This window comes from Cyprinodon tularosa, unplaced genomic scaffold (genome assembly GCF_016077235.1).
Source record: "Cyprinodon tularosa strain WSP-4 unplaced genomic scaffold, ASM1607723v1 ctg409, whole genome shotgun sequence".
In the NCBI taxonomy this organism is placed as follows: domain Eukaryota; kingdom Metazoa; phylum Chordata; class Actinopteri; order Cyprinodontiformes; family Cyprinodontidae; genus Cyprinodon; species Cyprinodon tularosa.
In genome coordinates, this window is record NW_024039129.1 from 362,125 (window position 1) to 387,727 (window position 25,603).

The window sequence follows — 25,603 nt, forward strand, 5'->3', positions numbered from 1 at the left end:
TTTATAAAAAAGACAATACATATGAACAAACTACCATGGCTCTCTGAGAAGAAATAAACACCCCATTATCTATAGATTTACTGTTCCAACCTTAACAGAAACAGCTTCTAAAAAGTGTCTGTGAGGATTTTGGCACTTCTTTTTTGCAAAATTGTTGTAATTTAGTCATAACAGACAGATCTCAAACACGGACGGCTTTTTGGAGCTAAATATCACAGAAATAAAGTACCCTGCATTTAATATGCCATTTGAAAATCTTTCTTAAAAACCATACATAACCTCTGCTCTGTCTGTAATACTACTTTCTCTCATTCATTATCTGGTCATAGAACTCTTACTACATTCTCATCAAGGCCTCTTCCTTAACATTTCTCCTTCCATCCTGTATTTGTATTTTGGAAACCAGCAGAACTCCTCATAGAAGCTAAAATGTGTGAACTGGGGTGTCAGCAGCTGAGTCGAGGCCGACTGGCGTTCAAGGAGACATAGAAAAAGAAACAGACACAAAAATATAAAAAAGTAATAAGAATAAAACTGAATATCTTCCTCAAAAACCACCCACACATTATATTCTTATATATACCTTATAATCAGATGATTATCATGAAATATAATTAATATTAAAGAGCAGCTAATTACCGATTTGAAAGGAAATTTGCTCTGCAGCCTTTAAAATGTCTTCCAATTGTTTCCTTCCGTAGTGAGAGGGCTTCTTCAGGGTCAGACCACCAGGCAGTCCGGAAGCATTTATCACAATGCTCTGGTTTTGAAGAGACTGGTAAGGTAGACGGCCTCTACCACCTGCTTCATCTGAAACCAGAAGTAAATGTTTTAAAAAGCTGCAAATAATAGACGTAAGGGAGGGGCAGCCGAGTGGCTGATCACTACAGAGCTCAAGTTGTCCAGGATGATTATGTGCAGAGAAATACAGTAAAAAAAATGTTTAAAAACATCAAATAGGTAAAGCCTAGTTTGGCCATAACTACACAGGATATCTTGTATTCTTACTGTATTTTTTGTTGAAGATCTCCTGCACTTTCTTAATGACATCATCAGCTGGATGTTTGGTAGGAGAAGCAAATGAAGACCTTCCTAAAAAACCAAATGCAAAAATAGGTAAATACTGTGAGCAGCAAGTTCATTGTGCGATTTCTTAGTTTTAAGGTTTTTATGTCAGTTTGTGCAAACCTTTAAAATGCAAAGCAAAACTGCTGAGGGTGTCCTTGGAAGCCAAGAATGAGGCAGCTCCTTTGCTGCTTAACTCCCATACCTCCAAGTTAGGCTTCTGATGGTCAAACAGCAACACTGCCGTATCTACACCCAGCATCTCAAGACTGGATACCTTAAGCAATGTTCAGGATAAGGAGGCAATTTGAAACATTAGGAATACATAAACATACAAGTGCTGGGAGGAACTTATTGAAGTTGTTTTTTATTTTTTTTTATTTTGATCCAGTAATTATGGAAGAGGATTAGGGCCCATGAAAAAATAAAAAAAAGTTAACTGATTTTTAATAAGTTTAATATGGGGAAAAAGTCAGAAATTTGAGATTAAAGTCAGAATTCTAAGAAAAAAGTCAGAACTCTGAGAAAGAAGTCAGAATTCTGATAAAAGTCAGAATTCTGAAATTAAAGTCAACATTTTTAGATTAAAGTCAGAATTCTGAGAAAAAAGTCAAAATTTTGAGAAAGAAGTCAGAATTCTGACTTTTTCCCCATATTAAACTGAAATAAAATTTTTAATCAGTGAACTTTTTTTTTTCAGTGCCCACTATCCTCTTCTGTAAGTAATAGATCACATGCAGTACTATATTCTGTAATTTACTTACTCTAGGTGAGTAAAATTATATCAAAATAATGCATCCAGGGTAGTCTATTAGATACTTTGTATGCCAGATTAGAACACAATGATATGAAAGGTTACAGAGATCCTATGTTTTAGCTTTATTATCCCACCTAAAGTGTTTCAGATCATCGAACACAATTTTATATTTTATCAAATAATATATAAATATAAAAAGCAGATTCAAAATAATTCATTCATTAATCATTCAATAAGCTTGGCATTAATGCGCCCTTTGCCTGAGACCTAAAGCTGTGCAATCTTTAGCAACAAAAACTGACAGGTGTGATAGAACAGATTTATTTATAGTTATCTCATATTTACACATTTTCTGCTTTTATACTGAACTACTTATTTGTATGTAATGACCCCAGGGAGGCCTTTGTACTTATTTCTGTGCCGAGTGTCTTTCCAGAAGAGGAACTGCACCTTTTGACTCACCCCAGACAAGTGGGCTGTTTTGATAAATATAGAGAACTGTGAACTAAAACCACAAGTGTACTTTTGCGACAGAAGGAGCTTTTCCTGGAACCAGAAGATAGCGACATGCTTTGACCCCAAGATGAAGCTTTTAGAGACTGCTTATGCTTGTATTGTGTAGATAACATTGCAGCTACTTCCCTCATCCATCAGCGCAGTTCTACCGAATGTGCTTCAGAGCTGGTCGGAGATTATAACTGAGCAAATCTCAGTCCGTTCTCCTCGCCAGTAAAAATAATCTAATGTTCTTGTCTTTCTTCCCCAGGTTATTTAATAAGTGTTTGGATGTTTAAACCTAACAGTTTGTGATAACAGAGTATAAGTCTTTAACATCACCACTTTCAACCACATCAGATATGTAGGCATGTTTAAGTTTACAGTATCTGATACAAAATTCTAGATTTTGGTTAGGACATTGCTTTTTTTTGTTTTTATTTTTTAGAGATGCTGATGCTACTGTGTATTGGATCCTTGTGCTACAGCTCAACCAAAGTGTGATAGAGTTTAATGCTACGTTACTATGTTTTGGTACCAAAAGTAAAGTATCAACAAATTACCAACCTCCTGAGGCAGCAGAGTACCCCCAAATCTTCATCACACCATATGAATATGATTATGTATGGCCAATTTTTTCCCCATTAATGAATGAAATAATTTTAAACCTTATATTGTATTAAATTGTAGTTAACCTGTTTGTTTACATAGATGGATAGATAGTTATTTTATTAATTCCCAATAGGGGAAATTCACCTGCCTGTGCAAAGATTAAAAACATATAAAATAGGATAAAAATCACAAAATTATGTAATAATAATAATAAAAAAACCTCAGTGCTCAGAGGCATTAAAATGTCTAATGGCAGTCAGGACAAAAGATCTGTATCTCTCTGTTCTGCATCTCACAGAGATCAGTCTTGAATTATGGCTGCTTTCCCGAGCCGCCTTAGTGCTGTACAATGCATGGCTCCCATTGTTCCTTATGGACTTCATCATTGCCCTAGTCCTTTTCTCCACCAGTTCCTTCATAGGGACCGCCTCCCTCCTCATCACCTCCTGATGAACTTGTCTATTCTGCTCCTGTCCCTGTTAGTAATGCTGTTTCCCAGGCAGACAACAGCAAACAGAACAGCGCGGGCCACAACTGACTGATAAAAGAGGAAAAGCCTGTCCCTACACACATACAACGACATAAGTTTTTTAAGGAAGTAGTCAGCTTTGCTCCTTTTTGTGTGCCGCATTTGCCTGCACTGAGTCGTCCAAATTATCTAGGTGGACTCCGGGGTACTTATATGTGGAGACCACCTCGATTTCGACATCGTCCATGATGACAGATTTATTAATAATAATTGCTAGATGAAGTGAAACATCTGAGGTCCACAAAAAGCTTGCAAAGAAGAAATAAGTAATGTGCAAACTTGTTCTCACAGCACTAAACAGCAAATGGCCAATGACTGTAGAGCGCTTTGTGCCCAGAAGACCTGAAAGTGCTTCACTCTACATGCATTACATCATTCACATACTTGATGGTGAGCTTCTGATTCGTAGCCCCAGCTGACCTGACAGAGGTGAGGCTGGGGTCCACCAGCACCAACAGAAGGCTAACACAAACTAAACTAAAATAGCTTAGTTTCTGGAGGCAATGAGGCACGGCTGACACCAACCATGTACATGTTTTCTGGAATTGCACTGAAATCCTAAACTAAAACCTTTTTGGTCTTCTATCCACCTTACTCTGTGCAAAGTACTGTTGTATTCTGTACCATTTACTTTTACCACAATGTATCTTGGCCTTATGTCTAATGTGAAAAAAGATGATCAATATTTGGTTAAGATATTACTGTCAGCGGGGAGGAAAGCCATAACAAGAAGATGGCTCAGACCTGAGCCACCCAACCATACTCAGTGGATGGACATTGGTGAGGAAATATTCACTATGGAAAGAATTACCTTCATTTTAAGATTGAAAATAGCTCAATTAAAAGAAAAATGGGAAAAATGGATAACATATAAATTAGCCTGGGAAACTGTCTGACTTTTGTATCACGAGAACAGGTGCTGTCTTGGGTTCGAGTGTTCACTTTGTTCTGGTTTTGTACCTTGCTGATGCTCAGAGTGCTGAGATCAGTGCATTCTTTCCTTTATTGTCAAAAACAATAACGATAAAAGTAGGGGGAAAAATTGCTTTGTTTCGATTCTAATTATACTAAAAGGTTATAGCATTTATTACATACCTCTAACTTGAGTTGCTTGAGGTGCTTTTTAACTTTAAGCGTCCTCATCTCAGGGCTAAGACAGTCTTCTCTCCCTTGAGCTTTTAGAGCAGCTGCCTCCTCGGCGTACTTTTTCCTCTGTGCTTCCCCTAATGAAGACCATTTCTGAGTAACATCTTTCAGGTTCCCTAACAAAACAAAAATCACAACAAGCAATCCATTAAAATTGCACTGATCTCATGTGGTTCACCCTGGTGTAAATATGCAGAAAGCTAAGAAAACCTTCTAAAAGGTAGAGAGCAAATAGGAGAATTCCCTCCGGACCATAATTTTACAACATAAACCTAAAATAGAGTTTGGCTAAAGTAAGATATGTTTATTAGGATGACTTAAAAACAAATAAACGAAAGGCTCATGTAAACAGAGCATATATAAAAATAAAAAAAACCCCCAGCAAGATACAATTATTTTCCCCCCAAATATACCGATATGGATGATGGCTACAAGAAATCCTCTCTCACCCTTGTTCTGCAGAAGCTCCCTGCAGAAAAGATTGTAAGCAGAAAGATCCCGTGTGTATATTTTTTTCTTAGGCTTTCTAGGGACAGATCTTTTCAAACATCTTCTGTGATTTCCAATCCAGTTCTAAAAAACAGAAAAAAAGAATAAGCTCACAGTTACATCTTGCCAAACTGTATCTGCAGTTGTAGAAGAAACAAACGTACGTCTATCACGGCTGGTGCCAAGCTGGTGGCCTCTGCAGCAGCCGTCACCAGCGGTGATCCCACCCTGGTCATCCCTTCTTTGAAGAAATTTTGGAGGCGGACTTTATTTTCCTCAGAGATTGTTGTTCTCACTTATCACGAAAGAATAAAGAACAAAAACCCCACAAAGATTCAATTCAGGATAAACACATATTTTGCTAATTTCTGCTATAGAGCTGATAATTGCAGCAATGCTACACACATACCTCTTTTTGCCATTTAACCTAAAGCAAAGACACAAAAACAACCATTTATTAACATATGGAGACTTTTTCTAGTATATGAAGCATTAATTTGCATTTGCATGAAAAAAAATCAATTCAACTCAGAAAATCAAATTATTCTACTACTGTATTAATGATAATACTCTACAGCATATGATATTCTTTAAGGGCTATAGAATATTAAATATATATTATATATATGTATACATATATTACTGTGAGCACTGTGGGTGTTAGTTATTGGTTGATAAGTTAATCTAAATTTCATTTTCTTAAAAACAAGAGTTTGCTCTTGTATCAACAGTAATGAGCCCCATAAATGAAGAGTTAAATCTATCTATCTATCTATCTATCTATCTATCTATCTATCTATCTATCTATCTATCTATCTATCTATCTATCTATCTATCTATCTATCTATCTATCTATCTATCTATCTATCTATCTATCTATCTATCTATCTATCTATCTATCTATCTATCTATCTATGAATTTAGTTAGTTTGTAAATTGGTGTTTGGTTGTTAACTAGTTTCTTATAGTGTATATTTGGTCGATTCATTTATTGTTGTTTGACAAATTGTCTGAAATAAAAATTCCTATTTATATATAATAAGTACTGACTGCATAAGCGAAATATTGTGATTTTTCTCACACGAATAAACATATTTATAAAACACAACAAAACTGGACACATATAACTTCTAATCCCAATTCTGAAAATTAATTTATATTAAAATATATAAATAAAAAAGGTCAGCTTTCTGAATGACAACTGCAGACTTCTAAGGTCTAAACTATAATCTCAACATATTGTTTTATTTATTTGTTTTATCCATTAAACTACTCACATTTCCCTTGTATATAAAGACATCTGATCAGCAAAATACCTTTTCAAAATGCTATGAATACATAATTTGCATGTGGCATTATTTGATGTATAATCTATATCTTATATAACGTATGCTATAATTCTTCATATATTTTGTAGACTGTAATTTGAACCAAATGTTGCTCCTACCAAACATAAAACAAACAAACAAAAATAATATCCTTTTTATTTAGTTATATATAAAATAACCAAATTAATCAATATTAGTACTAAATCTATAGGTTATATTTCAGCATTACCGTTGCAGACAGATTAGGACTTCTTAATATCAGACAAGTAATAAACATTTTTTCAGCTCCAATGATAATTCCAGATTTTCCTTCTAACCGTTTCTGTTAATGAAAACGCGACAATAACAGAGATTATACATATATTGGTGTTTACCTGCTTTATGGTCCCGCTCTAAGGAATATTTCCGAATCTGTTCTCCTTCTTCTGTTGGATTTTATTAGCGCTGAATGTCGGAAATGCAATCTGGGAATGGATTTATCAGTTGAAGCAGCGAACAAAGAGCAATCCACCTTAGCAATGGATGATAACAACCTGCTGGTAGGCAGAGGAAGCGCAGTCTGCAGCCATTCAATGGGACTCATTATCTATAACGGCGGAACCTGAACGCATCATTGTGGCATGGCAGTAGGTCTGCATAGGGACCATAGGGACATGTCCCTACCAACATTTTAGACCGACCTACTTGTCCCTACCAACAATTACATGTGAATAACATGTTTATAATTTTAGATGAAAACAATATTTATCTAAAGTGCAATATATATATATATATATATATATATATATATATATATATATATATATATATATATATATATATATATATATATATATATATATATATATATATATATATATATATATATATTTTGTTTTTGTTTTTTTTTGTTTTTTTTTTTTTATTTTGTATAATTCCTGCTGTAAGCAGTTTTAGAGTCTCTATACTATGGGGCAGTCAGTGAAATCCTTTAGAAATCAACATTTCAAGCCAATAGTGGTATTGGATTCTAGGACAAGACCTTATTACCTTTGTAACATTAAAAAAATATGGATATTTTAATGGCAAAAATTAATGTCAATGTAATAACAGGAAACACCAACTTGCCCGAATATTTTAAGAAAAATAACCAAAGTGCTTCTATAAGAAATTCATGAAAAATACTCAGAGTGAAAGAAACATTTTTTTTTTTTTTTTGGTACAACATAACCTTAGAGGCATTAATGCTGATACTGGCACTTACATTTTTTAGTTTATACTGTAGACCTAAATATAATTGTTAACTAGGCTTATTGACTTTTTAAATTAACTTTTTAACTTTTTAATTAACTTTTTACCTTTTTTTTCTTGGCTTTTTTTGTTTCCAACTTAATTTGCAGTAGGTAATATATCATTCAAGGGCTCATCTAATTTTTCAAATGCCCAAATAAGATGTGCAGCCATATAGCAGTGTCTTTGTTGATTGGCTGGATATAGATCTTGTGCTTCTAGAACCCACTGAGGGACGGGGTGGAATTGATTTGTAAGGGGTATGCAAGTGATCTAAAATGGTAACTTGCCCTATAAAGGGTTAACGATTAATTGATTACTAAATTTATCAATAATCGATTATTCCATTGAATTGTTTCAGCCCTAGATAAAATACATGAAAAGGCTACATACAGCTTAGATCTATAACTTGTATATTCAAGTTAATCTATTAAATGTTGAGTGTCAGTTCCTCTTCTAGTTCCAGTGCTCATGAAAATACAATACATTTATTTTGCGTCCCTTAAATCTATTATTTCGCTTTGTTTAATGATACAAAGAGAATATTTAAAAGATAAGAGTGTAGTTTACCTCTGTTTACCTCTGCACCATTCTATATCTTCAAAAGAAACAAAAGGATAAATCCACATATACCGTAGCAGACATATTAAGACTATATTCTGTTAAGTAAGTACAGATTCACCTACTGTCTTAGTTGCTGGTAATTTCAAATCCAAACCTTCTCAAATTGGAAAAAAGTCCTGATTCCTCATTCATCAGAGACAGTTATGCTTCAATGATTAACAAACAGCATCTAGTGTGTGTAGAGCTTATAAAATTTGTATAAATGTTGCAAGAAATGTTGCTTTTCTCTTTAAATGAAATACATCCTGATTTTGACCTCAAGCAGAAGAAAACGAGCATGCATGTTTTTACATAGGACCAATGACATCAGACCAATAATGTCCCTAAAGTAGAAATCAGACTCACTCCCTTGCATTGAGGCACTGTCTAGGCAATAAATAGAAACAAATATCACTCACTGGGCAAATCATTAAAAAAATAAATTAAAAATAAATATGGCCTTATTACCGCAACGGTCGAAGCTGTATATTATTAGCCATAAGAATGGTAGATAAGGAGCTTTAAACCTACGAGGTACAGGAGGCACAGTCTGCAGGGATTGAATGGGACTGATTATCTCTAATAACAGCCATTTAATGGGCTGATAAAATCCCCTGCTGGTAGTTAGACAAGGTTTTGGTAAACTAGCTCCATGAGAGGCTCTGTCTGGGAAAGTTACCTTTAAACAGGTGAGCAGTGAGACATTTTCTTTGACAAAGGGATGAAAGAACACATACAGTTTGCCACAATAACAGCTGAGCGCATATCTATCTCTAGAAAAGAAACAGTGCAAAAATACGCCAGCAGGTGGCAGTATTGAACCAGTGCATAAAACAACTTAAAATATTGTTGTTGTTTTTTTTTTGTTCTTTGTTTTAATCTTCCTTATGTGGAACCCATACCGAATCCATTTCTCATTAAAGAAATTATTCTTTTATTCATTTATTATTCTATTTTTTTAAACAATGAAATGCCTTCTTAGTCTTTGTATTATGATGAATTGCTATTCGTCCATATTTGCTATCTGTAGATTAACACATTACTATTTGCAAATATTTTACATTTTTGAGAATAATTAATCACCACTTTCTCATATGTGTGAGATTGATTAAGGAGTCCATTGAGAGGCTACTGTTATGCAATGTGGCTCTGTATGGGCAGAGGACTTCAGTCCACACCTAGCTGCAGTGAAATAGAACGTTATAAAAATTGCCTCCATAACATAGAACTATTTATTTGATAGCAGGTTTGCAATGGCCATATTTTGAGTTTTTAAAGGAATTCATCTTCTGATTGTGTCTCAATGAAAGATAAAAAAAATGCCTACATAAAGTTTAAAAACATCTACCTGTAAAAATTATATTATTCAGGATTAATGCTTTTCAAACTACCTCCTTTTAAATTACTGAGACCCTGAAAAATCCCTTTAATTCTGAGCTCTATTTCAATTCAATTTAGTTTATTTATATAGTGCCAATTCACAACACATTTCACCTCTAGGCACTTTACAATATAACCAGATCATACATTCAAAATGATTCAAAGTTTTCTATCTAAGGAAAATCAGTGGATTGCATTGACTTGTTGACTCAAAGGCAACCCCTCACACTCAGCATGCTTGTAGGGACAGTGGAGAGGAAAAGGAAGGAACCTCCATCAGAACCAGGCTCAGTGTGAGTGGCCATCTGCAGACGCTGACTGGGGTTCAAGGAGACAGAAGCAGATATAAAAAAAGAAGCAGAGATGCAAAAGGCAACTGTAAACCAGCTCCACAGGTGGCCCCGTCTAGGAAACACACAGCCAGGCAGAAGAGCTCCGAGCCAGCTCCTATGTCAGAAGATGAAGAAAGCTGCAGAGGCTCTGAATCCAGAGAGATTTGAAGAGAATAATTTATCTCTTTTTATGATACACCTTTGTGAGAATGTATCGAGGACTGTGCAAAGTATTAACAACAGTGGCGGCAAAGTGATGAAAACAGTTTTTACCTCATATAGATTTCTTGTGAAATAGTAATGAATTATTTTCCTAAAATTTGGAGGCTGAGATTATTCTACTGTAGCAAAGAAAATGCATTTACTTGGTACATCATATGCCTACCATCAGAAGGATGTGCATTACAAGGAAGGGCTATATGTACTGAATGCATCATTTAGGTAGTTAACATTATATTACTTCTTCAGTTCCTTGACTTATGTACTGTCACAGGTAGGTTCTTCGGCCAGAGAGTAAGTGTTGGGGCCGGTATGATTTAAGGAGGGCCGGCCCTCGCACGCTGAAATTAGGACCGGCCCATGGTTTTCTCTCACATCTATACAAACAGCTCATAATTGAGGTGGTGATGAGGCAAACATATATATATATATATATATATATATATATATATATATATATATATATATATATATATATATATATATATATATATATATATATATATATATATATATATATATATATATATATATATATATATATATATATGTATATATATATATATATATATATATATATATATATATATATATATATATATTCTATTTGTCTGTGGTATATGCCGTGCAGTGGCTTGTCCCTCCATGATGGTTCTCCTTCCTCTTTCTTGTCCTCGCTTTCGGTTTTCTCCTGCCTGAGGTATTCACCAAGCCATTTGTCTTTGGGGGCCATCTTTCTGATGTACTCCTGGGTCTTAGTTGTTTCATCCTGGACAGTGGTCTTGACACTCACTAGCCCTCGGCCTCCCTCGCTACGCTTGGCATACAGTCTCAGGGTGCTGGATTTGGGGTGGAACCCTCCATGCATTGTGAGGAGCTTTCTTGTCTTGATGTCAGTGGCCTCTATCTCCTCCTTTGGCCAGTTTATTATACCAGCGGGGTATCTGATGACTGGTAGGGCATATGTGTTGATGGCTTGGATCTTGTTTTTCCCATTCAGCTGACTTTTCAGGACCTGCCTTACTCTTTGTAGGTATTTAGCTGTGGCAGTCTTTCTTGCCATCTCCTCGTGGTTTCCGTTAGCCTGTGGCACCCCAAGGTATTTGTAGCTGTCCTGCACATATGTAATGTGGCCTTCTGGTAGTTCAACCCCCTCGGTTCTGATCATCTTCCCTCTCTTTGAGACCATGCGACCGCACTTGTCCAGTCCGAATGACATCCCAATGTCGTTGCTGTAGATCCTGGTAGTGTGGATCAGTGAGTCGATGTCTCGCTCACTCCTGGCATACAGCTTGATGTCATCCATGTAGAGGAGGTGACTGATGATTGTTCCGCTTCGGAATTGGTATCCGTAGCCAGTCTTTGTGATGATCTGGCTGAGGGGGTTCAGGCCTATGCAGAACAGCAGCGGGGATAGTGCATCACCCTGGTATATGCCGCACTTGATGGTGACTTGTGCTATTGGCTTTGCATTGACTTCCAGACTTGTTTTCCACAGCTTCATTGAGTTCTTGATGAAGGCTATTAGAGTCCTGTTGATCTTGTACATTTCCAAGCATTCCAGTATCCATGTATGTGGCATTGAGTCATAGGCTTTCTCATAGTCAATCCAGGCAGTGCACAGATTTGTCTGCCTGGTCTTACAGTCTCGAGTGACTGCTCTATCCACTAGTAGCTGGTGCTTGGCTCCTCTGGTGTTACTGCCTATTCCCTTCTGGGAAGGGTGCATGTATTGAGCCATGTGCCTATTCATCTTAGCCGCTATGATGCCTGACAGGAGCTTCCATGTTGTACATAGGCAAGTTATTGGCCGGTAGTTGGATGGGGTTGTTCCCTTCTGGGTATCCTTCATGATCAGGATTGTCCGTCCTTGGGTTAACCATTCTGGGTGGGTCCCATCCATCAGCAGTTGGTTCATTTGTGCTGCGAGGCGTGCATGAAGTGCGGTTAGTTTTTTCAGCCAGTAGGTGTGGATCATGTCAGGGCCTGGTGCTGTCCAGCTCTTCATACCTGCCGCTCTTTCTTGGACATCTGCCGTTGTAATGGTTACTGGTTCTTGTTCTGGGAGATTGCTGTGATCTGTTCTAAGATCTTCTAACCACTGAGCATTGGTGTTGTGGGATGCCTTCTTCTCCCATATGTTTCTCCAGTACTGTTCAGTCTCAGCCCTGGGTGGATCTGATCTTGAATTACCCTGCCACTGTGAGTAAACTTTGGATGGGTTGGTGGAGAACACCTGGTTTATTCTCCTGGCTTCTGCTTCTCCCTTGTATCTTTAGGCGGGTGGCCAGGGCGGCGAGTCTTTGTTTGGCAGTTTCTAGAGCCTAAGGAATGGACAGCTTGTTGTACTTAGGTAACCTTTTCCCTACACCTTTCTGCAGGTCTGAGAGCTGACTAACCTGTCTTCGTGTTGCCTTGATCTTGGCTTCCAGCCTTCTCCTCCATGGGGGCTCTGCTTTGTGGCCTGTGGTGTTTATCTTATAGCCAAGCATCTCTAGGATCACTGTAGCTGTGGCGTAGGTCAGCTCGTTGGTCTCAGTTATGTTTTTAGTAGGGATAGTATGTAGTGCTGCATTTACATCTTCTAGAAGACTTTCAGAGGGTACTCTGTCACTTAGCCTTGGCAGTCTTGGACGTCGTACTAGGGGATCCAGTTTGGTCATGATCAGCCGTCGTAGGTCAGCCGCCCTTACGTTTAGTGGGCTTGTTGTTGTTGGGGCTGGGGACCCAATCTCTGTGTGTTGGGATGATGATATTTCCCTACTGACCTGTTGTCCTGACTCCTCCTTACTGCAGCATGTCAGTTGTACCTCATCAATTTCTAGTTGTGATAGGAGCTGCCGTTTGCGGATGTTAGAACACTGAGTTAGTAGTTGTTTCTTTGTCAGTGTGGATGATGGTTGTTGGAGCTGCCATAATTCCCATAGTCTCTGCATGTAACCTCTCTCACTGGGGACGCTTGTATAGTAGCATTTCATCAGTACCAAGTGGCTGATATCAAAAAATCCTACCAGTGGCTGGAGAAGGCTGGACTGAAGGACAGCACAGAGGCACTAATCATGGCAGCACAAGAACAGGCACTCAGTACAAGATCAATAGAGGCCAGGGTCTACCACACCAGGCAGGACCCCCGATGCAGACTGTGCAAAGATGCCTCTGAAACAATACAGCACATAACAGCAGGGTGTAAAATGCAGGCAGGAAGTGCATACATGGAACGCCACAACCAGGTAGCTGTCATAGTGTACAGGAACATCTGCCATGAGTATGGGCTGGAAGTCCCAAGGTCAAAATGGAAGACACCTCCTAAGGTAGTTGAGAATGACCGAGCTAAGATCCTATGGGACTTCAAGATCCAGACTGACAAACAGGTGATGGCTAACCAACCAGACATCGTGTTGATCGACAAACAGCACAAGAAGGCAGTAGTGATAGATGTGGCAATCCCAAGCGACAGCAACATCAAGAAGAAAGAACACGAGAAGCTTGAGAAATACCAAGGGCTGAAAGAGGAGCTAGAAAAGATGTGGAAAGTAAGAGCAGCAGTGGTGCCAGTGGTAATTGGAGCACTGGGGGCTGTGACCCCCAAACTGGGAGAGTGGCTACAGCAGATTCCAGGTAAAACATCAGAGGTCTCTGTCCAGAAGAGCGCAGTCCTAGGAACAGCTAAGATACTGCGCAGAACCCTCAAACTCCCAGGCCTCTGGTAGAGGACCCGAGCTTGAGGATGACACATACCACCCCACGAGGGGTGAGAAAACAGTTGTTATATATATATATCTATATATATATATACGTATATATATAGATATATATATACATATATATATATACGTATATATATAGATATATATACATATATATATATATATATATATATATATATATATATATATATATATATATATATATATATATATATATATATATATATATATATATATATATATATATATATATATATATATATATATATATGTATATATATATAAATATATATGTGTGTGTGTGTGTGTGTGTGTATGTATATATACAGTGCAGACCAAAAGTTTATTTTCATGACAGGTCGCTTTTGTTTATACACCCACTGGCATTTATTTTCATTAAACTCACATGTCTCCGTGTTTAATTAGCTGATATGGCTAGTTCTGCTTTTTACGAGCGTCGCGTGAACGCAGCATGACCAGTGACGCAATGCATGGGCGTGTTGACATGGCTGTGTGCAGCAGAACCTTTCAGCCTTGTAAATACATATTTATCAGTAAACAGAGTAAGCCGGCGTTATTAGTTTACGACAGTATGGAGTTTTATTTGACCACAGAGTGAGCATTGCTGACAAGGAGTAAGTAAGTAAACACACCACGGTACAAGTTACATTTATGACCATAGAGTAGTTAGCAAGCTAGCGTTAGACAGGCTATTTGCAGGCGTTTAATGCTTATGAAGCCACACAGACTACAGAAGGGAAATGTTCCCTGTTAGTGTCAGCGGCTGACAGAAATATGCGTCTGCTTAAAATATGTCCACTTTCTGTGGAGATATACATACTTGCAGTTATGTTTTTCCTTTTAAATAATAGCTCTTAATGAGAGTTTTTAATAGCGACGTATTTCTAATGGGAGCTCCTAACTGCTTACTAAACTGACGGCTAACAGCTGTTAAATATAGAAACGCACCTTCATATAAATGTCCATGTTTGAGGTGATGTGGGGAGAAATTAGAATGTTGTAGCAGTGTGGGAAGTAATGGTGGAGGTGCTGTGTCTGCTGTGCCTGCAGGTGGGCTGTGACTGAGGGGTCATACCTGTCAGGACTGGCCAGGCTGCATGCCTCTTCTGCCCTTTGGGTAATATCAGCAGGGAAGGGGCTAGATGGGGGGGCCAGAGGTGGCCATGGCCACCCTTATCCAATCACTGGCCACCCCTGCCATTTCCCCCCCTTACATACAGATGATAGCAACAGCAATACTGTCAAGTGGAATATTCAAAACATTTAATAATTTTTTTTTGTGGTTAATTATACACATCAATATACTAACATCAGAGATGATAAGTACAGAATTCATGCTCTCTTTGGAACTAGATAGAGAAAATGTCTTTCAAGTCATTTAGGAGAATTCTGTGAAATCATAGATAAATAACAGTGTAATAAAAACTTATCAAATAATCAGTTTATGTAGATATTAGTGCTTGTAAATATAAATTTTATGCAGAATGTTTATTGGTACAAGTAGATAAGTAATGATAATGGAAAAGATTTACCCCCCAGAACTCAAAACTATGCCTTTTATTTTAATTACAGATGTTTAAATATATGCGTCTATTTGTAAGCAAATGCTGTAGGAAAATATAGTTTCCTTATTTAGAAAATATGGATGTTTTGCTCATTAATTGTCCTGTTGGAACAATGTGGATTGACCGTGAGGTTGTGGTGCCTATCTGCTTTTTGCCACCCCTCAGTGTACATTGGTTATGGCGTGGCCACCCTTATAAAAAATTTCTGGTTACGCCTCTGAATATAAGGTCGTGCATGGGCTGTCACCTGACTGCAAGTGGGAAAAACACACAGAACTCCTGATTAAAAGTGGCTTTCTGGACTCTACAGGGGCTGCTGTCATCACATTTTGGAGAAAAACATTTGGAAAGACTTCAGCCTGTGCAGCTGTCATTTTTTCTGATAATAGTGAAGGAGAAATATTGGCTGCAGCTGCTTAGACTGGTAGAACAAATGTGTAGGGATGGAAATGTTATAACCTCACAAATGTACAATCCCATCACATTATTTATGTTTTTACAAAATATATGACTATTGTCTTAAACACGCATAATTAATTGATTGAGGCAATGAGAGCAACAGATTTCTTTTACTGCTTTGTTTAAATTAGAAATAATTAATAACATAAGATTGATACGCTTGCTTCTGATTAATTTGATTTCAGAGTGGAGAAATTGACTTGTTACATCAGCTCAAATTGTCAAAAAGAGAAGAAGAAGGTTCCAAAGGAAGAAAAAGGTGCATGGAATATATGCAGTATATACAGTGCGTCCACATATGACAGTTATTTTTATTTTTTTTATTATACCAGGATTGTTATACAGGGATATTGCACAGGGTATTTACATGGGTATTTATATAGATGGATCTTTATATATATATATATAGTTACTGCATTGAGTGTTAAATATAGAGAAACAGTTATTGCACAGGGTATCAAATAGTAAATTGCACGTTGTACATTGCACAAGTTATTGCCGTTGTAGTATCGCATTGTAGAGTCTAAGGGCAGCAGGGATGATTTATAGGCCGACAGTTACTGTAGGCCTATAAATTAAATAAAGTATTCAAACCACCTGTTCATCAGTTTTTTTACTCTGTTATTTCTTGGTCTGTAAAAAACTAAATCACACTTACTGTAAAATTAGGAATGTGGACACTGAATACTGAGCTCTTTTAGAGATTAATAGCTTTGCATAGAGAGGATAGTATTAGACTGAGGAGCCTTATACCGGTATATAACCCTTATATAAGTTCGGATTGTAGAGTTTTTCTAAGAAGACAAAAAAAGAGTTTTGATTAAGAATAATAACATCCATAAAAGATTTAACAGAAATTAAAACTGACTGTGAAAGTTTAGGCAAAGTTCTGTGAACGTTATTTCTGAACATTCAAGGTTTGACTATCAGTGGACGTTCATCAACGTCTTCTGAACCACCTCTTGCTAACAGGAATCTATTTCTGCTCCAGAAGATAAGAATCACTTCTGTTAAGAAATCAAAAGAGCCAAACGTACTTCTTTCTGGTGGCTCATGTCTGACCATAACATCCTGACAGGGGTTTCAGAAAAATTTCTAATTTTTATTCCCTCCCCTTTTTCTCCATAATCAATTTTTCCTCTCAATCTTAAGTGCTCTCTCCCCTTTTCCCCTCTTCAGGTCTTTTCTCCCCTCTGTTACTGCGACTATACTACCCATTTTGATTTAAGCATCAAAAGCTAGGCTATTTTTCTTAAATAGTAAGCGGATCAAGAAAAAAAAAGGCAGATTTTGACAAAAAAAAAATGGAAATATGTATCTTTATGTTATAAATAGTGCTATTTTTACAAGTGAAGTGATTCATGACTTATTAGCTTTTCAGCTGGTAAAGAACATCCCCTGGGAATTATGCCTATGTATGCAGGTATAGCATGAACAGCGTGAAAATCTTCAGCAGCCATGATGCTCTTCAGGAAGGACGCAGTCTTTATGTTGACAGATGGATGTTTATGGCTGCATAATATGTGAATCAGTCCCAGAAAAAAAAAGCCCACAGCCTTTAGACAGTATCATGATCTACGGTGAAACTAGCCCTTGGGCTGAAAAGCCATTCAGCATAGAAGAAGCCATCAATCTAAAATAAAAAAAGCAGATTATCAGGGAGAAAGACCTGACTTTCTATATGTTGTAGAGATAATCACAAACATAATGCTGGTTAGATATGGCCAACACCAGTTTGCAGATTTTTCCGGGCTCTGAAAATTAGGATTTTGGCCAGTTTAGATTTCTCTATTGATTATAAGAGGTATAGGAGCTTCAATAGAGGTAGTAGTATTAAAACCACAAAAAGTACATGATAGTAAAAACTATTGGTTATTGTATTTGCTGAACACAATTGTTCAGTACAGTTTACAATTATTTCTAAGAAAAAACAAAATTAAGGAAAAAATAATTTTTGAAGCATTTATTGAGCTGTTTTCTGAGCCTAGTCTGATCTTGGCTCTGAAACTAAAATACACTCATATCACAATAATGAAATTTTGTAATTTCAACACACATAGATTGATAATTTAGTGGCAATTGTGATTTGATATAGGCTCTAAATAATAAATATTATTCATTTAAAAGTGATTAAACGAGTCTCAGCTGAAAGATAAAATTCTCTGCATTTTCTTGTGGTAGATTTCAGAGATACTGATATCATTCTTTCCAAACCTGCTGGTTTGATTTAGCGTGTACATTAAATCCAGGGAAGTATTTTGTTCCGCTAAAGTTTCATCATGTATGCATTGTTGACAAAGAGACGCAGCTTACAAGTGGTACAATTTCGTAATACCTTGCATTCAAAATGACTGGCATAAATAATGGAAAGCAGAAAGTGGCTGTGATTACTTTGTGCCTTCGGGTTAGAAGTGGCAGAAGGAGCTGCGGTCCTCAGTGTTTACAGATGCCAGTAAACTTGCAGCTGACTGCTTATCAGGACGTTGTGGGTTTGACCCAAAACATGTGGGCGAGATGGTATCTTTGCAAGGATTTCTTTTGCATGACTTATGCCCCTTGCCTGGTTCCTCTGTATTGTAACAAATGCTTTTCTTACTCTTTATTTGCATCCTAAATCAAACATGCATTAGGTTGGTTAGGGCATTCCATTATACCGGACATCGAGTAATCTCCTGATGAAAAGCTCTTCCTGTAACTGACGGTTGATAGGGCAGCATATCCCTTTCATGACTGAGGAAGCCCTTGTCAGACAGCTTCTCTGATCTCGATGCTAATATTTGGTTCAGTCTGCATCAGGAAGCAACGGTTTTTCCTTTGACAGACTGGGAATTGGCTCGGAGTTGTAATCTGTGATACTGGGCCTTTGCCTGGTGGGTCGGTCCTAATTTCAACGTGCAGCGTAAATCATACCGGCTCCAACACTTACTCTCTGGCCGAAGCCCCTACCTGTGACAGTAAATAAGTCAAGGAACTGAAGAAGTAATATAAAGTTAACTACCCAAATGATGCATGCAGTATATATAGCCCTTTCTTGTCATGCACATCCTTTGGACAGTTGGCATACGGTGTAATTTTCTGTAAAAATTACTGTAACTCCTGTAAAACTGTAAAATCCTTGCAAAAAACTAAATTATAATAAAACTAAAATGCTTTCTTTAAACCAAACTACGATGTTCCTCTTATATTTGCGAATTTATGTTTGAATAATTTGCAAAAATATGTTGCGGTGCATGATGGGGTTTTGTATCTAAAGGCCTACGTTTCCCGTCTTACATGCTTTGTTGCCAGGTTGGGATGTTTCCCAATCTGGCAGTTTAGGATGGCCGTCTATTGGTTAAAAAATGTTTTTCCTTATATTTCTGGCCTAAAAATCAATCGAATTTGGTTCAAATTGGGTGAGGTTTTGTATATCCAGGCGGTTTATGAAAATTTTTTGGGCTGCAAAACGTGAGTCAGTGATATCTGGCAACCCTCACTGTCGTGTCTGTGTTGATAACCAAAGCCAGTAAAGCTGCATTATGGAAGTCTTGGTGATGGTTGTCGTGTGATGCTTGAAGATGAATAAATCGGTTAATCCACAATTCATGTGTATTTGTATTGTGTTTCACATTTGAGATGCACTAGACACTTCTATTTTTTAAATATTCTTTTTTGGGGGGGATCATAAGTGGGGCGGTGTAGATGGAAAAATGCCAGGGCTGAAAATCATTCCCAGTCCGAACCTGCTGGGCCCTATTAGTGGAATGCATCTTAACTATAAACCTCTGAATTTTTCAGTCATCAAATACGTCAACAAACAGCAATGTACTCGGATGCTCTTTGTCCTAAGTTTAGTAAAACGGCCAGAGGTGAATACTCTGATGCTAACCCAGAGATAACCATCAGCTCTGTTAAATAAAGCTCATTGAACCCATAGATGCATCTATGCTGACTCTAAGATGAAAAGAGCTTTCATTGCCTCTGGGCTTTTAGAGCTACGTTCAGGTCATCTTAAATCTTTTATTTCTAGACAAAAAATCTAGAAGAAAATCCTCGGAGTCATTCTCATTTGAAGCCATCAACATAGATTCTTTTAGATTTTTAGATATTTATATCTATTTTTGGTGTCTAGCAAGCCTTAGCTCTGATCTCCATCTGTAATGACTGGCATATGTCTCTATTATTAATAGTGGAGAGGAGCTGTGGGAATGAATGCCTCCCTTCATATGTTCCACGCCAACATGTCTGTTGAGCAGTCTGCAGCGGCTTTGTTTACCAGATTGGAGAGAGCCCTCATACACTTCATTATGAGCTTGTGTCTGGACCCAGACCTAAGCACCCATTCATTCTTCTGGATGTGCTTTCCTGCTAATAGCAGCTGTATATTCATGCGTGTCTGTCAGGATCAGCAGAATGCTGCTTCTCCTTTTTTTTATTTTGATTTTTTTTTGGATCCAATATAGTTGTCATCTCTTGCAGCTGTGTCCACATTAAAGAACATATTCCAAGGCTATCAAAGCATTGTGAAGCCTGCAAGCTGCCTGAGAGGATCTGCGCCTGTGGAGGAAAGAGAAAATATGTTTTGAGCCCTAAAATATGGATTGTGGCAGGTGTCCATTCATCAAATCTGTCTCCAGCCACACCCCTTTTTCCTCTAAGTAAAAAAGAAAAATATCCCGACCATGCCCCTGTAATAGGCACCCCTCCCCCTCTTCCCTCTGTCTTCTGCTTGTCTGCTCATTGGCAGTAGGGCGAATAGTGTCCCCACAGGCTGCGGGGGGGAGGCTGTACATCTAGATGCGCATGTCTTTGTACATATTGGCCCATAAAGGCAGAGCGCCTGCTTCACATGCTCACTACGGCATCCGAGGAAGCATGCATGGAGCAAAGCCCACTGGCCCAGTTTTCTACGTAAGCAACGGGAGAACGTCATGCTGAACACAGCGCTCCGCTGGCCATCCTCCTCCTCCCACTTCTCCTCCTCTACGGTGGTAATCCTTGCTGACACCACGCACAAAGGACTAAATGCTGGATGCTTCCTTCAGCAGGCAGGCTCTGTCTCTTCTTCTTCTTCTTCCAGCTCTAATCCCGTACTGCTAACCCGTCTGGCTGTGTGTTCGGATGTTGTTTAAATGGGACTTGCATCTGTATCACATCCCTGGAATCCTGGCCTGCTATTCTAATCCTCCGCCCCCCTCCTTCATATCTCCTCCTCCTCCTTGATCGGTTCATTCAGGGAGAGCATCACAACAAGGCTATCACCTTAAGAGGCTTTTCTCTTTCTAAATTTATTTTTTTTTTTTGTCGCTCTTGGAGTTGATGGGACTACAGGTGGCTAACATTTTTCTCTACACCTGATGGGTTTATGTCGCTGAACATCAGGTCTTCCTCTTCGCATCCTGTTGTTGTCGGTTTTCTCTGCTTCACATCTGTATGCCAACAGGTAAACCAGCCAAACAAACACATGCTTTATTTATCAGGTGATGCTGTTGGAGTCTGTTTATGTAAAGCAGCTGTTTTCTGTGTGGTGATTTTTTATTTTTATTAAATTTTTTATTATCTATCTTTTCTTAAGAAATGTGACTTTAACAGAGGGATTAACAGCAGTAATAAGTCCTTGAGAAAGGACTTGTTAGTTTATTGCCTGTTAGTAAATGTCAGAGACGTCTGCAGGTAGGAGGATGATGAGGAGCGAAGGAAGCATGTGTGCAGCTGGTGGCGGTCCATGGCCGTGAGGCTACACATGTCGGTGCGGTTTGTAGTAAAACTAGACGATGTGCTAAGTAAGCAGTTTGCTGTTTGCGTTGTGTCACCATTTGTGTAACAGAGCCGTGCTGATTAAATGGGGTGGGGGGTAAAGCCTGTTTAGTCCCAGTCTGTACCTGATGGCACTGCATCGAAGTGGTCGGTACATGATGTCAGAGTGGGCCCTGCAGTTTGGTGTTTCGCTGCGTGAGTTCTGACCCCGTCAGGAGGATTTAGATCACTTGAACATTTTTTGTTTTCTGCTGCAAGAAGTAATTTTAGTGAATTTCATTAGGATTTTTTCAGGTGACAGACCAACTCAAAGCACTGTGTAATAATCGGCTGTTAATGCACAGATGGTTTTGATCCAATTTTACCGATTAAAACTTTTAAACCTACTTTTAAAATTATTGAATTAAATGACCCCCAAAATAAAATCCGCTGTTGTCTTTTAAATCCTGTGATTATTAAACTAGAGTCCATCCGACTGCATTTAGATCTTAGTATAAATCCAGCTGTGAGGCCTCAGGGGTTTGTCTGCGAACAAGCAGCAAGACCCAGCAGGGACAAAGATGTAGAGACGTTTAAATCTGGAGGAGCTGCAGAAATCCTCAGCTCATGTGGAACAATCTGTTGACAGGTAACTTTACAAATATGGCCCATGGAAAAGTTTACCAGTATGGAAAATTTAAGTGACAAGACCATTCAAACCACTGGATGAATAAAAGATATGAAAGAAAAAAACCCCAGAAAGAATCCTGAACTTTCTGTTTTTTTTTATTTTTCTTCAGTTGATGGTTTCAGTAGCAAGGTCAAATGGAGCTATGAACAACTAGGATTTTAACTTTAATTTAAAATAATTAAATGTTTCTGAGAGTTTATTCCAGATTAGTACAGCATTAGAACAAAAAGCTGCTTCTCCATGTTTGGTTCTGGTTCTTTATAAACTGAGTAGACTTGATCCAGAAGATCTGAGTGGTCTGGTAGGTTAATGCACTGACAGCAAGTCTGTCATTCAGTGATTTATAGACTAAAGAAGGTATTAAAGGTCTATTCTCTGAGGTATGGGGAGCCAGTGGAAGGGCTTTAGAATCAGGGTCATGCACACTATTTTCTTAGTTTTAGTGAGGACACAAGCAGCAGCATTTTAGATTGACTGTACACTGGAAAAACGATCTAAAAATAAGTAAAACATTCTTAAATTAAGTGCATTTACCCATAATTTGAGCTGGTAAATGAGATAATTTGCCATAGGGATTAGTATTTTTACTCTTAAAAAAAGGTATTTAGATAATATGCACAATGAAATAAGACAATGCAAATGTGTTTTCTTATTTTAAATGTAAATAGTCTTGTTCCATTGGCAAGATGTATCTTTTACCTCCTCAATATAAGAACGAATGCACTCATTTTAAGAAAAACATGACTATCTACATTTCGATTTTTTTTCCAGTGCAGCTGTCTGATCGATGTTAAGACACACCTGCAAAGAAGCTATTGCTGTAATCAGTTCTTCTAAATCACAAATTGCTTTTTCAAGATCTAGTTGAGACATTAGCCCTTTAATCCTGGAGACGTTCTCGTTCTTCATATAAGTGGATTTTGTTCCTGCCTTTATGTGCTTCTGAAGTTCAGGTCAGATACCATCACGGCAGGGCGATTTCAGGCCTGATCAGTGGCTTCTAACTGAAGCTAACCGATACTGTGTGCTAACTTTTAAATACTCTTTCTTTGGTTCAACAATTATTACTTCAGTTTTGTTTTGAATCATCTTTTTAAAATCTTGGCACATCCATGCCTTGATTTCTTCCATGCATTCACCCAGCACTGGAATGGGTTCATTCATATTCACCTGCTGAGATTTGAAACCTAAAGCTGTGCATCATCTGCATGAAGGTAACTTATGTTGGTGGTGCTTTTCTTTAACAGGGACAAGGAATCGTTCTTTGAGCTAATCCTGATCCAGAGTAAAATTTAGAAATTTTAACATTAGGGAAGAAGAATCCCACAAATGATGATTAAAGCTAAATCTTTTTCATCTTCCTTTTAAGACATAAATCACTTTAAGAATCAGTAATGAGGCTTTACGTCTTTACGACAATGAAATTGAATCATTACTTCATCATGGCGGCTTATTATTTTCCACCATTTCTACAGACGGAAAACCACAAACCCAGATGCAGCAAATAGCAGCAAGCTGCTCCAGTCTGAGCCGTAACAAAATCTGTGGCAGGCAATAAAGGTCAGAATGCTTCAAAGGAAACTAATTAACTCACTTTTTTAACAGGGTAATAGTTGGTGTACAGGTTCCCCACCTTACCCAGCGAGCACGGCTGTTTTTGTTGTTCTCCCCTCATAAGGCATCAGGCCTGTCCAGTTTTTGTGCAACAAACTGAAGACAAATGCTCTTGCCTCAACCTGCACAATTTATCACACCAATCTCTGCTATGTGATCCCAAACTTGTGCAAGTAGGTTTGGGTTACTGAAATCACAGCGCGTTTAGGGTAGAGGGGATAAAAGCTGAAAATGTTTGGTCCCTTTTCCAAAACGTGACCAATTTGGTTTCTCATCGTTTTTGATTTGTTATCTTGCATAAATGGAAACGTTAATGTGGAAGCAGCAGCATGTGGCTCAGCATTGACTTTTTAAAGGATGTTTTTATGCGTAGTCGAAGCTCAGGCAGACTGTCTGGAAAGCTTGATGAAGTTATTTAAAGCAGAGCCATCCAGTGATTAGCAATCAAACGAAAAATGATCAAAGTTCTCCCCAACTTACTCAACAATGCTCGTCATTACACGCAGTAATGTATTTACCTCCACCACAGTCCTCTCATAGGATTAGTCTCCTCCTATGTTTGCTCAGCCAGGCTTCATGTTGCTTTTCTGTCTCACCTAGATAAGGTACCCCACTTGTACACTCCCTGAGTAACATCTGTCAGACAAATAATAAATAGAATAAACCACCTGAATGGAAAACGGTTTGTTCAAAAGCATGGATCAAAGTTCACAGCTAACCAAATACTAAGATGGTGCCACAGAGGGTTCAGTCCCCTGTTTGGTTTGGGCCACTGCTTCACAGAGCTGCTGATTTCAGATGGTTGCTGAAGCCGATAGACGCGGCGATATTAGCAGAGCTAAGCTTGTGGGGAAACAAAGCGAGACAAAACTTTTGCCATGTTCAAAAGTGGAATGAAGATCATGGGGAGTGAGTATGATAATATGTGATAATGGCTTAATCAAGTCAAATTTCTATGATGTATTTTTTGGTGATCCGTAGATTTCTCTGGGAGTTTTAGTTTAAGACTCTTGGGATTTAGAAGTCATGTTACATACAAGCCATGGTTATTTGAAAACATCTGTGTAATATAATGGCATTTGTTTGATGGTTGCTCAATTACATGTTATTGTGTTCATTAGTACACCTAACGCCTGTCTGGTGGATACAGGTGCACTGGGAATGCAGAGATTAGATTGATTTAATGTTATTAACTTAAGAGTTTTTTGCAGGCTTGCCCCCATGGCAGAGAAATGTTAGTCTTCGTATCATTTACCATATTGATTTTTTCCCTTCTGTTACCAGATTGTTCTACAGGTGCCCATTTCAGCAGCTTTTTTCTCATTTCTCTTCTAAATCTCTACCCACAGTCAGCTCTTATTGCTTCATACAGGATTTTTTTGTGATTAAAAAGTACAAATTTGTCAAGTAGCAATTTTATTGCTGTAATTTAATGCTGAAACATCTCAGAACATCAAACCTATTTTAAATGAAAGCAAGATAGCATTTCTTTCATGACTGGAATGAGTTTTTAATGGATTTTGGCCATATGTGAAAATGAAGGTAGACGAATTCTTTAGTGGCATCTGGCTTCAGGTGTTACAAAAACTAGCAGTAATTTGTTACTA

The 25,603-nt window shown here is 37.9% G+C and overlaps 2 protein-coding genes across 2 annotated transcripts in view; one reads left to right on the forward strand and one right to left on the reverse strand.

Annotated features, from left to right (window-relative positions):
- Positions 1-235: 235 nt before the first annotated feature.
- On the reverse strand, positions 236-6,969 carry zgc:113176 (uncharacterized protein LOC554708 homolog). The gene is made up of 9 exons (XM_038298491.1): positions 6,796-6,969; positions 5,503-5,520; positions 5,258-5,388; positions 5,054-5,177; positions 4,554-4,720; positions 1,189-1,342; positions 1,009-1,092; positions 640-810; positions 236-468 (listed from the first exon to the last, which is right to left on the reverse strand). Exons 2-9 carry the CDS (start codon positions 5,513-5,515, stop codon positions 425-427), a joined length of 888 nt encoding a protein of 295 aa, XP_038154419.1. The 5' UTR covers positions 5,516-5,520; positions 6,796-6,969; the 3' UTR covers positions 236-424.
- A 17,777-nt stretch (positions 6,970-24,746) lies between these two features.
- The window catches only part of mib2 (MIB E3 ubiquitin protein ligase 2), a 59,924-nt gene continuing 59,067 nt past the window's right edge, over positions 24,747-25,603 (forward strand). The window contains exon 1 of the mRNA XM_038298512.1: positions 24,747-24,905. Coding sequence (XP_038154440.1) covers positions 24,875-24,905 — 31 coding nt within the window. The 5' untranslated portion in view covers positions 24,747-24,874. The remainder of the gene's footprint in view (positions 24,906-25,603) is intronic.

Bases quoted from the DNA above. Each gene is read 5' to 3' on its own strand.
- zgc:113176 (XM_038298491.1), bottom strand. The intron at 5,178-5,257 runs GTACGTTTGTTT...TCTGTTTTTTAG, and splicing joins TGGCACCAGCCGTGATAGAC to AACTGGATTGGAAATCACAG. The intron at 1,343-4,553 runs GTATGTAATAAA...ACATTGCTTAAG, and splicing joins TCAAGCAACTCAAGTTAGAG to GTATCCAGTCTTGAGATGCT.